Raw genomic sequence first — 14,107 nt, 5'->3', positions numbered from 1 at the left:
TACAGCTGGAGGTTCTCCCACAATCCCAAGGCCTGGATTGTGCATTCCCGGGAGATCCAGGGACAGGGTTGGGGGGAAGGGCTCCTCCTCTGCCCCCTCCCCGCCATCCTCGAGGGCAGTAACATACGAACCCCGCAGATCCCCAAAGGAAAGGATGTGATTCTATCAGATCCCAAAGGGCAAGGCCCCTATTTCCTACAACCCCCAAAGGAAGGTCGTGTCCCCCCTCCCGCCCCCGGGCGCCCCGCCCTCCCGCCACCGCCCTAGACCCTGGAGGACAGGTCTGTGGGCCTCCACACCTCAAAAGGCAGGTCCCCCGGTTCCCATGTCCCCTGTCGCCCGAGACCCCGCGAGCAGAGATGGGGCACCCCCACCTCCACACAAGTGCTAGGGCTCCAGATTGAAGGGCAGGGCGGCGCTTCTCGGAAACAGAAACCCGCGGGGCGGGGCCGGGGGCGGGGGTGGCGGTAAAGGAAGGAGGAAGAGCGGACCGGCTGCGCGACTCGACAGCGCTGAGGCTCCGGGGTAGCCCGCCATGGCCGCCGGAGGCTCCCGCGCGGGGTCCGCGTCCCCCATCCCCTCGGCGTCCTCCCTGCCTCTAGCTGCCCTCAACGTGCGAGTGCGGCGCCGCCTGTCGCTGTTCCTGAACGTGCGGACGCAGGTGGCGGCCGACTGGACGGCGCTGGCTGAGGAGATGGGCTTCGAGTACTTGGAGATCCGGCAGCTGGAGGCGCATGCCGACCCCATGGGCAAGCTCCTGGACGACTGGCAGGGACGCCCGGGAGCCTCGGTGGGCCGTCTGCTGGAGCTGCTCACCAAGCTGGGCCGCGATGACGTGCTGGTGGAACTGGGGCCCAGCATCGGTGAGGACACGCGCTTCCCGGCCTCATACCTGGGGGGACGAGGGAGCTGATCTTCACCAGCCTCAGCATCCATTCTCCCCTGGAGAGGCCCCCTTTTTCTGCCTGGGGGGCATGGGAGGGGGGCTGGAGGCAGCCTGCAGAGGGGGTACCACCGTGTGGGACCAGTTCCCTCTTTCAACACTGGGATGACAGGAACTGGAGAAAGGACGTGAAGGGTGGGAGAGGCAGACAACAGAGGGAAACATCTTAGGCAAATGTTTTCCTGTAGGGCCAGGACTCAGAATCGGGGTCCTCTGTGGGGGAGTCAGGACTACTTCAAGTACAGCAACAGAACAGGTGAGGGACTGAAAGCTGACAGTCACGGAAACCTCAGGTCCCAGGGAAATGCATCCCTTCCTGCCACTAGCTGCCACATAATATAGACGGCTGCATCTTGCCTGGCTGGGGCCTCGTTTATATACCACCACTGCGTCTCCTGAGCCGTTCTTGCATATCCCGTCCCTTGCTCACATCAGCCGTGGATCCTAGAAGAAGCAGACCTTGGGTTCAGGAGTCCTAGGAAGGAGGGCCAGGACAAAGGGACAGAAGGACACAAGCCTGGCCATGATGACTTCCCAGATGACCAGAACACCATCCCTTTGGGATGGTCAGAGCCAGGTGGGAGCTCAATTTTTCAGAGCTGTTGAACTGTGCATGGCACCAGTGGGCTGGGAAAGCCCTGGAGCACAACATGGCTAAGGAAGTAAGGCCAGGGATGGGTCCTGACTGTGGATAGAGGCATGGGACAAACCCAGGGAGCCTGCCACACCCTGTCTCTTCCCCACAGAGGAGGATTGCCAGAAGTATATTCTGAAACAGCAGCAGGAGGAGTCTGAGAAGCCCTTACAGGTGGCTGCTGTAGACAGCAGTGACCCACGGACGTCAGAGCTGGCAGGCATCACCACGCTTGATGACCCCTTGGGTAAGGATCCAGTACTGCTCCGCCGGGCCAGGCGTGACAGGTGGACCATAGGACATTGTGTTAAGATCATCCTCACCTAGGAAACGGGAATAATGATCTTACCTCTGAGTTGGTGTGAGACTCTCATGAAGTGATGTGTCTGTCTTATGGTCAACCCAGGGCTTGGCCCAGGGTGGGAGGTGGAGGGGAGAGGCACTCACCTTTCCTCCCCTGGGAAGAGCACTTTCTCTTAGTGTCATTTTGGGATTGGTGTAGGGCTCAGGACCGAGTCACCTAGGCTGGGGGTTCCTGGCGGGCTCCTCTTTTGCAGAGGTTTAACGTCACCCTTGTGCTCTGCACCCAGGGCAAATGCCGGAGCGTTTTGATGCCTTCATCTGCTACTGCCCCAGCGATATCCAGTTTGTTCAGGAGATGATCCGGCAGCTGGAACAGACAGACTATCGGCTGAAGTTGTGTGTGTCTGATCGCGATGTCCTCCCTGGCACCTGTGTCTGGTCCATCGCCAGTGAGCTCATTGAGAAGAGGTTGGCTAAGAGGCCAGTGGGGTCAAGTGGGTGGGTACACAAAGGCCTGCCCAAGGGATCCAGATGCTGAGATTCTCCCAGTTGGACCCTGTCTAGTCTGACCATAGTGGACTCCTCCTGAGGCCATCCCCTGATGAACCAGGTTGGCACAGTGCCTGCAGCCTGCCTGCTGTCCCCTAGGTGCCGCCGGATGGTGGTGGTGGTCTCTGATGATTACCTGCAAAGCAAGGAATGTGACTTCCAGACCAAGTTTGCACTCAGCCTCTCTCCCGGTAAGCTCAGCACTGCCTTTGCCACAGAGGAGGGGGTAGACGGGGCCTCGGGATGCCATCAGTCCCTCATCAAGGGCCACGGATGCAGCACCAAGGAGCTCCTGTAGGTTTCCGCACACTTGAGCGTGTGTGCACGAGTGCCCTCTGTGTGGGTGAATGGGTGCCACGGGTGCTTGATTGCAGGGAGGCCTGTTGTTAACGCCTGGGCTGGGGACGGATCCCACTAGCTGTGGAGGGAGGGCCTGATGTCAGCTCTGAACCTCTTGGCTTGCAGGTGCCCATCAGAAGCGACTGATCCCCATCAAGTACAAGGCAATGAAGAAAGAGTTCCCCAGCATCTTGCGGTTCATCACTGTCTGCGACTACACCAACCCTTGCACCAAGTCCTGGTTCTGGACCCGCCTTGCCAAGGCCCTGTCCCTGCCCTGAAGATTGCCCCGGGCCCCTGGGCGTGTGTGCTTCTGCCCCTGCTTCCTCCTGCCGTAGGGGTGACCTGTGCCCCACTTGCTTCTCAGTTCCGGGAGATGCCAGCTCCACAGACACGCTGTACGTCCTGCACGGGACCAGTAACGTGTCCACGTGCTGGGTTATCGAGCCAGGACAGCGGAATCCAGGGCCAGCTGGGACTGAGAAGAGCTCCAGCAGAGCCAGCTGTGACCTGTCCACACGTCTTAGGCCTCGGTCTCTCCACCTGAGAACTAAGTAGGGTAGGGAGAACTGGTAGTAGCTGTGTTTGAATCACTGTCGAGGGAGCCCAGCCCTGGACAAAGGTGCGGCCCACGTGTGTTCCTTTTCTCTTTTTACCCCCTTCATTGAAACCAGACTCTGGAAAGAACCCAATATGCCAGCATCTGTGCCTGCAGGGCAGCACAGAACGAGAGAGAGAGAGAGAGAGAGAGAGAGCGAGCTGCTTGAACTCGCATAGCAAGTAAGCTGCAGACATAGGTGTTCTTCCCTCTCTACAGCATCTGTATGCTAGTTACCTTCGAGCTCTCCTCAGGGGAGAAAATGTCTTGGTCTCAGGTCTCTGTCCCAGGGCAAAGCCCAGGACCCTAAATCGGATAGAAAATGTGTCTTTTCTGCTCGGCACCCAGCCAGGCTGGGGCAAGGTACCTTTCCTCAGGGTCTTGGTGAGGGGACTGGAGGCCCCTCCCTGCATGATCTTGATGAAGCACCTAGCTGACCATGCACTTATCCCCACTTGGGGACGTTGGGGAATATTTTTTAAACAATTTCAAAAAAGTATCTTTCGTACCTGTTTTGTCTGCATTGTGAGAACTTCAGAGAGAGCTGAGATATGCCTGTGTTTGTCATTTCCCTTCTGTATCCTGGGTTTATAATAAAGAGTTCTCTACTTTTGGAAAAATAGCAGGTTTCACTTGTGTCTGGGAGATTGGAAGCAGTTTATCGGGGATAAAGCTCTCCTGGGCAAGAGAAATGGGCCCACTGGGTAGGTTCCAGTGGGTTTGTTTGGCAGGGGCTTCTCGAAGGCTGGGCCCCTGCTCACACGTCCCGGGCCTCACCGGGGCTGTGGCCTCAGTTCCAGACACCAGGGACACTGCTCGCCTTCACCAAGTGTGGTTCTCCCTGGATTGTGCCACACTTTTAGGTCCTGGCCTGGCTCTTCTAGGCTCCAAGAGGGTCTGGAGAACTTCCACTCCAGCCCACAGATCTCTGGAGAACTCAGTTATCAATAATGGTCCTTAAGCATATTTGTGTTAATCCTGAAGGTTTTGATCTATTTTTACTTTTATTATCTTTTTAAAGATTTTATTTTTAAGTAACCTCTCTACCCAATGCGGGGCTTGAACTTACAACTCTGACCGTGATCGAGAGTTGCATGCTCTACCAACTGAGCTGGCCAGATGCCCTGTTTCTGATCTATTTTTAAATAGAATGTCACTTTTCTACTGTTCACTCAAGAAAGTTTGGAAAATATATTTAAAAAAATTTTTTTTTAATGTTTATTTATTTTAGAGACAAAGAGCACAAGCAGGGGAGGGCCAGAGAGAGAGCGAGACACAGAATCCGAAGCAGGCTCCAGGCTTGAGCTGTCAGCACAGAGTCCGACGCAGGCTCGAACCCACAAACCATGAGATCACGACCTGAGCCAAAGTCGGACACTTAACCGATTGAGCCAACCAGGCGCCTCTGGAAAATATATTATTTTTAAAAATCACTGATAATTCTAATCCGAGAGATAACTCTAGTGATCTTTTAGAGTGCCCCGACATTATCAGTGACCATAGCTTTTCTCTCAATGGTCTCCCTGTTGCCGTGTCCCGGTTCCTGAGCCTCCCGGATACTGGAGGCTCCCTGGCCTTGCCCCTGTGCCTTCAGGAACTCCTAGAAAGGCCCCATGTACTCAAGGCAGCCCTGAGACGGGACATTCCTCTCCAGGGTCCCCCAGGGGGCAGACCCACAGGGTGGTCCTGGAAGAGCCCCTAGGATCTGCCCCGTGCTACCTATGGCTGGGGAATAGCCTTTGGATCGGCTCCTGGTCATGAGGTTGCAGGGATCTCGGGGTAACACCAGTCACGTCATGGGAAAAGTCTGCATTCTCTCAGGCAGGCTGGTGACCTGAATGTGCTCACTTCACTCCCACCTGATCCTCACACCTCTCACACATTCTCTCCACCAATGCCCAGTTCCCCACCGGTGGGTTCCCAGACACCAGGAAGGCTTCCTCTTCTCATTTTGGGCTTAGTCCTCTAGGAAACTTTGATAGAGAACTCCTCATTTTTCTTTAAAAAAAATTTTTGTAGGGGCTCCTGGGTGGCTCAGTCAGTTAAGGGTCCAACTTCGGCTTAGGTCATGATCTCGAGATTCATGAGTTGGAGCCCTGTGTCAGGCTCAGAGCCTGGAGTCTGCTTCGGATTCTGTGTCTTCCTCTCTCTCTCTCTCTCTCTCTGCCCCATCCAGACTCATGCTCTGTCTCTCAAAAATAAATATTTATAACATTTATTTATAAATATGTTTATTTTTGAGAGAGAGAGAGCAAGGAAGAGACAGAGAGAGAGAGGGAGACAGAGGATCTGAAGTGGGCTCTGTGCTGAACAGCAAAGAGCCCGACACGGGGCTTGAACTCACAAACCATGAGATCATGATCTGAACCAAAGACAGACACTTAACTGACTGAGCCACCCAGGCATCCCACCGCTCATTTTTCAACAGGGAAAATTCACGGCTGAAATGTTATGAAAGGCAAAAACAGAAAATTCTGGAGGGCAGCAGCAAAGTTAAAATACAAAACTCTAAGTTTACATGACTATGAACCTGAATTCTGCCACAAGCAATGACAGGGGAAAAACAACAGGGAGAGGGGTTTCTGCCAGATTAGACAATAAAATATATATAATACTATGTGACTATTCTGGATCCTGGTTCAAACAGGTCATGTGTAACAAGACATTCTTGGGTCATAAACTGATAGAGGTTAATATCCAGCAGGAAAAAACCTCTTTGACCTCAGCCGCAGCAATTTCTTACTCCACACATCTCCAAAGGCAAGGGAATTGAAAGTAAAAGTGAACTATTGGGACCTCATCAAGATAAAGCTTCTGCACTGCAAAGGAAACAATCAAAACTGAAGGGCAACCCATGGAACGGGAAAAGATATTTGCAAATGGCATATCAGATAAAGGGCTAGTATCCAAAATCTATAAAGAACTCACCAAACTCCACACCTGAAAAACAAATAATCCAGGGGAGAAATGGTCAGAAGACATGAGTAGACACTTTTTTAAAGAAGACATCCAGATGGCCAACAGACACATGAAAAGATGCTCAACGTCACTCCTCATCAGGGAAATACAAATCAAAACCACACTCAGATACCACCTCACACCAGTCAGAGTGGCTAAAAGGAACAAGTCAGGAAACTATAGATGCTAGAGAGGGTCGGAGAAATGGGAACCCTCTTGCACTGTTGGTGGGAACGCAAACTGGTGCAGCCACTCTGGAAAACAGTGTGGAGGTTCCTCCAAAAATTAAAAATAGATCTACCCTATGACCCAGCAATAGCACTGCTAGGAATTTACCCAAGGGATACAGGAGTGCTGAGGCATGGGGGCACTTGTACCCCAATGTTTATGGCAGCACTTTCAACAATAGCCAAATGATGGAAAGAGCCTAAATGTTCATCAACTGACGAATGGATTAAGAAGATGTGGTTTATATATACAATGGAATACTCCTTGACAATGAGAAAGAATGAAATCTGCCAATTGCAGCAACGTGGATAGAACTGGAGGGTATTATGCTAAGTGAAATATGAAATAAGTCAGGCAGAGAAAGACAGATACCATATGTTTTCACTCATATGTGGATCCTGAGAAACTTAACACAAGACCATGGGGGAGGGGAAGGGGAGGGAAAAAAGTTACAGAGAGGGAGGAAGGCAAACCATAAGAGACTCTTAAATACTGAGAACAAACTGAGGGTTGATGGGGGGTGGGAGGGAGGGGAGGATGGGTGATGGGCATTGAGGAGGGCACCTGTCGGGATGAGCACTGGGTGTTGTATGGAAACCAATTTGACAATAAATTATATTTAATATAAAAAAATAATGATATCCAGAACTTCTACAACTCAACAAAAAAGAAATATAACACAATTTAAAAAATGGGCAAGGGACTTGAACAGACATTTTTCCAAAGGAAATATACAAATGACTAATAAAATACATGAAGAAATGTTCAACATCACTAATCATTAGGGAAATACAACTCAAAACCAAGATACCATATCACACCCATTATGATGCCACCATCAATAAGACAATTCCAGAAAATAGCAAGTGTTAGCGAAGACGTGGCAGACTTGGAACCCTGTGCTCTGTTGGTGGGAATGTAACATGGCGCAGTTGCTGTGGAAAATGGTACGGCAATTTCTCAAGAACTTAAACACCAATATGCCCTGTGATCCAGCAACTCCACTTCTGAGTATATAGCCAAAATAATTGAAAGCAGGGTCTTGCAAAGACCCCATAGTCATAGCAGTGTTATTCCCAATAGCCAAAACAGGTAAGCAACTCAAATATCCCTTGACAGATGAATGGATAAGCAGGATGTAGAATACATATAAAATGGAGATACTACTCGTCCGTCAAAAGGAATGAAATTCTAACATGCTGCAATTATGCTAAGTGAAATAAGCCAGTGGCAAAAAGACAAATAGTGTATAATCCATTTATACAAGGTATGTAAATGGCCAAATTTATAGAGATAGAAAATAGAATGGTGGTTTCCAGGGCCTGAGGGGAGGAGAGAACGGAGAGTTGCTTAATGAGTACAAGGTTTCAGTGTTGCACAAGGACAAATGTTCTGGAGCTCGACTGTTTGACAATGCGAATGTACTTAACAGTATTGAACTGTATAAAAGTGGTTAAGTGGATGGCTCAGTTCGTTTAAGCTTATGACTCTTGATTTCAGCTCAGGTCATGATGTCACGGTTCCTGAGATCTAGCCCCGCGTCGGGCTCTGTGCTGACAGTGAGGATCCCGCTTGGGATTCTCTCCCTTGCTCTCTGCCCCTCCCCTGCTCACTCTCTCTCTCTCAAAATAAACATTTAAAAAATAAATAAAAATGGTTAAGGTGGTACATCTTATGTCATGTGTGTTTTACCACTAAAAACAAAGACCTTGTCTTGGGACAATTGGGGAAATCTAGATATTAGATGATGTCAAAAAATGATCACTATTTTTTTAAGATGTGATAACAGCATTACGGTTACATAAGAAAATGTCCAAATTTGTTAGAGTCCAAATCGGAAGTATATTGGCATGAAATAAATGATGTTTGGGATTTGTTTTTAAATAGTTAAGTAGGGGCACCTGGGTGGCTCAGTTGGTCAAGTGTCCAACTTTGGCTCAGGTCATGATCTTGTGGTTCATGAATTCAAGCCCCGCACCGAGCTCTCTATTGTCAGCACAGAGCCGGCTTTGGATCCTCTGTTCCTCTCTCTCTGTACTTCCAAACACTCATGAGCATGCTCTCCCTCTCTCTCCCTCTCTCTCTCTCTCTCTCTCTCTCTCTCTCTCTCAGATAATTATTTAAATTATTATTTAATAATAAGTAAATTGAAAAAAGTAGCAAAGTATATATAAAATAAATGTGACCACACAATAGTTATTACATTAGTTCATTTTTTTCTCCTTATTCTTGTGTGTTTAAAATTTTTGATAATTAGAAACTGTGTTGAGCTTAAAAGTACAAGCAGTATTACTACTCCACTTGGACAGATCTCTCTGCATCTCCCTAAGGAAGGTATTTTAAAATCATTAATTAGGAATGACTGAAACAAAAAAATAATCTTTTCTCATCTGGTTGGGGAAGTAGAAAGGAAGTTTGATCATTTATTTTTAGACATCCGAAAATCTCATCTCTGACAATTGATTTTTTTTAAATTACTCATTTTGAGGCTTAAAAAAAGTATACCAAGAATATTTAAACTCAAAATACTTTAACTTTATTTTAAAAGGGACTTTCTTTTTTTAATTTTTATTTTTTAATGTTTATTATTTTTAGAGACAGAGAGAAAGCAAGCAGAGGAGGGGCAGAGAAAGAAGGAGACACAGAATCTGAAGCAGGCTCCACACTCTCAGCTGTCAGCACAGAGCCCGATGCGGGGCTCAAACCCACGAACCGTGAGATCATGAGCTGAGCCGAAGTCGGATGCTCAACCGACGGAGCCACCCAGGTGCCCCTAAAAAGGACTTTCATGAACAGCATGGCATTTGAGTCAGAAGGGCCAGTCCCACTGACCCTGAACAAGGAGAGAAGAGTCAGGGCTCCTTAGTAGCCATGCCGAAAGCCTGCTTCATGGCAAGGGGGGCCCCTGGCTCTTCAGCCAAGCCAGGAAGACATGAACACACTTCTTTCCTTCAACAATGAAGGAACAGCCTCTTTGGGGCCTCTGGTTGACAGAAAATTCTGAGTCATGGGGCTGGGAAGTGGCAAGGGGTGGAAAACTGGAGAATGCCTGTTCAAACCAGGCTGGGATAATTTCACATTCTAGAAGGTGAACTCAGACTCACAGAGCAAAACACATTGGGCCATTGTGCTGGTAGGTGGGTGGGTGAACTCACCATCAATTCAGGGGCACTCTGTCCCCACTGGCTGCTGTATGCCAGATCATGCAGAATAAATGGTCTAAAAGGCCCTGGGGACTTCTGGTTCTGGGAAAATATGGAGTAAACACACATCTCCCTATTCCCTCTGTTAAGTACAGTTTAAAAAAAAAAACCCTTGGACTTAACATATAAAACAAACATAAGGAGACTTTGAAAGGTGTAAAGAAGGCAGACAGGCTAAGGCACCTTGGGACCCACAGAATGACATGGCGGTGATTCCCAGGGTTTTCTCTTTGCATTACGTATTTCAGAGTGAGTATTGGAGAAGCCAGCAACCCAGAAACTAATTGGTACTGACAAAAAAAAAAAAAAAAAAAAAAGGAAGAAAGAAAGAAAGGGAAAGAAAAAAGGGCTTGCTCTTTCTAGCCAAAGGACTAGCAAGGGGCAGCATAGCAGGAAAGAAAACTTTTAGATAATAATCACTCTACTCCAGCACAAAAAGCTACCCTACCACCTATACCCTCCCCGCCAAGCCAAACGGGGACCCTAGACTTCCACGCAGGGCAGTGTCAGAAGAGGCCAGCGGAGAGTCAGATTTCACCACGGCCGGCAGCAATGTGCACCTCCTCCACGTGTGTGGAGGCCACAAGGGGAGCAGTACGGAGGCATCTTTCCCCCTCCAGCCAGGGTGGTATTAGCAGAGGCTCCGTGGGCAGTCTGAATTCCCATCCTGGCCCAGCAGTAACTGGGTACCCCTCACCAATTCCCACTTCTCAGGATGTCAACAGAGGCTGAGTAGGAAACCTGAACTTCAACCTCCATCTGACAGCATGGAGAAGACCTTTTTTTTTTTTTTTTTTTTTTTTTTTTAATAGTAGGCTCCATGTTCAGTGTGGGGCTTGAGCTCAAACCTTGAGATCAAGAGTCACATGCTCTACTAACTGAGCCAGCCAGGTGCCCCAGAGAAGGCCTTCTACAGCAGGAGGTTTAAATAAGGTCCAGAGTCTCATAATACTCAAAATGTCTGGGACTGAAAAGCATTCCTCATACAAGAACCGGGAAAATCTCAACTTGAGCAAGAAAAGACAGTCCAACTGATACTAACACCAACATGATACAGATGTTGAAATTACCTGACAAGGATTTTAATAATAAGGATTTAATAATAATGTTTACTGATTTATTATTTGAGAGAGAGAGAGAGAGAGAGAGAGAGAGAGAGAGAGAGAGAATACACACAAGAAGGGGAGGGGCAGAGAGAGGGAGACACAGAAGCCAAAGCAGTCTCCAGGCTCTGACCTGTCAGCACAGAGCCCGATGAGGGACTCAAGCTCACGAACCATGAGATCCTAACCTGAGCTAAAGTCGGATGCTTAACCAACTGAGCCACCCAGGGGCCCTTACGTGACAAGGATTTTAAAGCAGTCAGTATAAAAATGTTTCAGTGATCAATTACAAACACACTTCAAATAAACAAACAAACAAACAAACAAACAAAAAACAAAAAGTTTTGTCAAAGAAATAAAAGAAATGAACAAGAACCCAACTGGAATTTTAGAACTGAAAAAAAGTAACTGAAGTAAAAAGCTCACTGGATTAGTTCTATAGTAAAATGGAGAGGATGAAGGAAAGAATCAATGAACTTGAAGACAGAATAATAGAAATCACCCAATATGAACGACAGAGAATAGATTGAAAAAAATTAATAGAACCTCAGGAATTTGTGGGACTTTAAGAAAACATCTAATATTTGTGTCACTGGGATCCCAAAAGCAGAGGAGAAAGAAGGTAGAGCTTTAATGTTTATTTATTTTTGAGAGACAGAGAGAGAGAAACAGAGTGCGAGTGGGGGAGGGGCAGAGAGAGAGGGAGACAGAATTGGAAGCAGGCTCCAGGGTCTGAGCTGTCAGCACAGAGCCTGATGCAGGGCTCAAACCCACAAATCGTGAGATCATGACCTGAGCCAAAGTTGGATGTTTAACCGGACTGAGCCACCCAGGTGGCCCAAGAAGATGGAACTTTAAAAGTATTCAAATAAATATGGCTGGATATTTTCCAAATATGGCAAAAACCTGAACCTATAGATTCAAGAAGCTGATCAAATCCCAAACAAGATAACCCAAAGATATCCTTGCCAAGATACATCATACTCAAACTGCCGAAAACTAAAGACAAAGACAAAATCTTGAAAGTGGCCAGAGAGAAATGACACCTTCCCTATAAGGAGAAAAACAATCTGAATGACACCAGCTTTCTCACTGGAAGCCTCAGAGGTCAGAAGAAAGTGGCACCACATTTTCAAGTGCTGAAAGAAGTGTCAACGCAAAAATCCTATGTCCAGTGAAAATCAGGAAGGAAGTAGAAATGAAGACGTTCTCAGACAAAGAAAAATGATGAGAATTTGTCAACAGCAGACCTAACCTCAAAAAATAGCTACGGGAAGTTTTTGAAAGAGAAAATAAATGATTAAGGAAAGAATCTTGGGACATCAGGAAGAAAGAACTAAAATGCAAAAACAAGTCAATAAAAATGTTTTCCTTCTCTTGAGTGGCATCTGATGTTTAGTGGTGGTGTGCTAGATAAATTAGGGGAGTTGATAAGTACGGTGACAATTTCTCCTTCAAGCAACTGCACAATGAACAGGAGAAATGGAGTGACTGCTGGCCAGGAGGAGGGATTCTGTGGCTCCTACAATTTCCTCTTTCCTCAGAAGAACAAACCTCACCTGGCCCAGTCTAGGGTTCCCTCTCCCACACACTCATGCATTGTCTGATATGGTTCTCAGTTAATGCAGAGGAAATATTTAAGACGATTACAAACAGGGGCAGGTAAAGGGACCTGAAGGGAAGAAAGTTTTGACACCTCACTGAAACCGGTAATGTGAACACAAGGAGAACTGAGATAAATTATGTACATACAATATTATACCGAGTACCTACTAAATATCTATACAAAGAAACACTCTTTATACATCAAAAATAAGTCAAAACGAACGTCTACCTACAATGACCAGTGGAGAATAGATTAGATTAGTCCGGTGTTAGGGCTGCTGGCGGAAGGGGAATGGGTAGTCTATAAAGAGGGAGCCAAGGGAGATCTTAAAGGTAAGAGTTTTGTATCCTGATTGCAGTGGTGTTTACACAGATCTATACATGTGATAAAGTGGCAAAGAACTATACACATGAGCTGTACCAATGTCAAGTTCTTGGTTTGATATTGTATCTCAATTCCCTAAGAGATATCCATTGGGGGAAATTGTAGAGAAGGCCCAAAAAACACTCTGTACTACTCTTACAACTTCCTGTGAATCTATAATTATCCCAAGATAAAACAGTTTTTTAAAAATTTAACATAAAAAATTGGGGCACCTGGGTGGCTCAAGTCAGTTAAGCATCTGACTCTTGATTTTGGCTCAGGTCATGATCTCACAGTTCGTGAGATGGAGCCCCAAGTTGGGCTCCATGCTGACAGCACAGAGCCTGTTTGGGATTCTCCCTCTCCCCCTCTTTCTGCTGCTCCCTGTGCACATGTGTGCACGTGTGCTCTCTCTCTCTCAAAATAAATTAAGCATTGAAAAAAATTAACATAAAAATGAAAAAAAAGTTTATTCAATGATTAAATTTTCCATCTTGCTTATTCCCCCAGTCTCACTGAAATGTAATTCACATATAACACTATGTAAGTTTAAGGTATACAGCATAATGACTTTCCTTACATACAATGCAAATGATTACCACAGTAAGTTAACATTCATCATCCCATATAGATTTAAAAAAAGACCTTTTTACTTATGAAGAGAGCTCTTAAAATCCACTCTTTTTAACAAGTTTCAATATACTATACAGCAGTGTTAACCACAGTCATTGTGTTATACATTATATCCCCCGTGCTTATTTATAACTGGAAGTCTCTACCTTTCGACCACCTTCATCCAATTCAACCCTCCCCCTCCCCACCTCCCACCTGTGGTTGCCACAAATCTGATCTCTATGAGCTTGGTTCTTTGTTTTGATTCCATATGGAAGTGAGATCATGCAGTATTTGTCTTTCTCTGCCTTACTTATTTTCATTTAGCATAATCCCCTCTAGGATCATCCACGGTGTCTCAAATGGCAGGATGTATTGCTAAATGTTTCGTTGTGTATATAGATACCACAACTTCTTTATCCATTCACACATCAGTGGGCACCTAGGTTGTTTCGATGCCTTGGTCATTATAAATAATGCTATGAACATGAAGGTGCGGGTATCTCTTTGACACAGTGTGTTCATTTCCTTTGGACACATACCCAGAAGTGGAATTGCTTTCCAACTGGCTTATTGGAAATTTGCACTCTGCACTCTCACCAACAGTGCACAAGGGGTCCCTTTTCTCCACATCCCCGCAGCCTTTATCTACTGTCTTGTTTTTAAAA

The 14,107-nt window shown here is 46.8% G+C and overlaps 1 protein-coding gene across 1 annotated transcript; it reads left to right on the top strand.

Moving 5' to 3' along the window:
* The first annotated feature begins 446 nt into the window (after nt 1–446).
* MYD88 (MYD88 innate immune signal transduction adaptor) lies at nt 447–3,988 on the top strand. The gene is made up of 5 exons (XM_043595744.1): nt 447–863; nt 1,690–1,824; nt 2,168–2,348; nt 2,529–2,620; nt 2,895–3,988. The coding sequence occupies exons 1-5, from the start codon at nt 536–538 to the stop codon at nt 3,047–3,049; spliced, it is 891 nt and encodes a 296-aa protein (XP_043451679.1). The 5' UTR covers nt 447–535; the 3' UTR covers nt 3,050–3,988.
* The last annotated feature ends 10,119 nt before the right edge of the window (nt 3,989–14,107 follow it).

The sequence above is a fragment of the Prionailurus bengalensis genome, chromosome C2, assembly GCF_016509475.1.
Source record: "Prionailurus bengalensis isolate Pbe53 chromosome C2, Fcat_Pben_1.1_paternal_pri, whole genome shotgun sequence".
NCBI classification, from domain to species: Eukaryota; Metazoa; Chordata; class Mammalia; order Carnivora; family Felidae; genus Prionailurus; species Prionailurus bengalensis.
The sequence above is the reverse complement of the archived record's forward strand: the minus strand, read 5'-3'. Positions and strand labels throughout refer to the sequence as shown.

Excerpts from the sequence above, each read along its gene's own strand:
- MYD88 (XM_043595744.1), top strand. The coding sequence starts at position 536 with ATGGCCGCCGGAGGCTCCCGCGCGGGGTCCGCGTCCCCCATCCCCTCG. Across the intron at positions 864-1,689 it reads GGAACTGGGGCCCAGCATCG|AGGAGGATTGCCAGAAGTAT; the intron begins GTGAGGACACGC and ends TCTTCCCCACAG. Across the intron at positions 2,621-2,894 it reads TGCACTCAGCCTCTCTCCCG|GTGCCCATCAGAAGCGACTG; the intron begins GTAAGCTCAGCA and ends CTTGGCTTGCAG.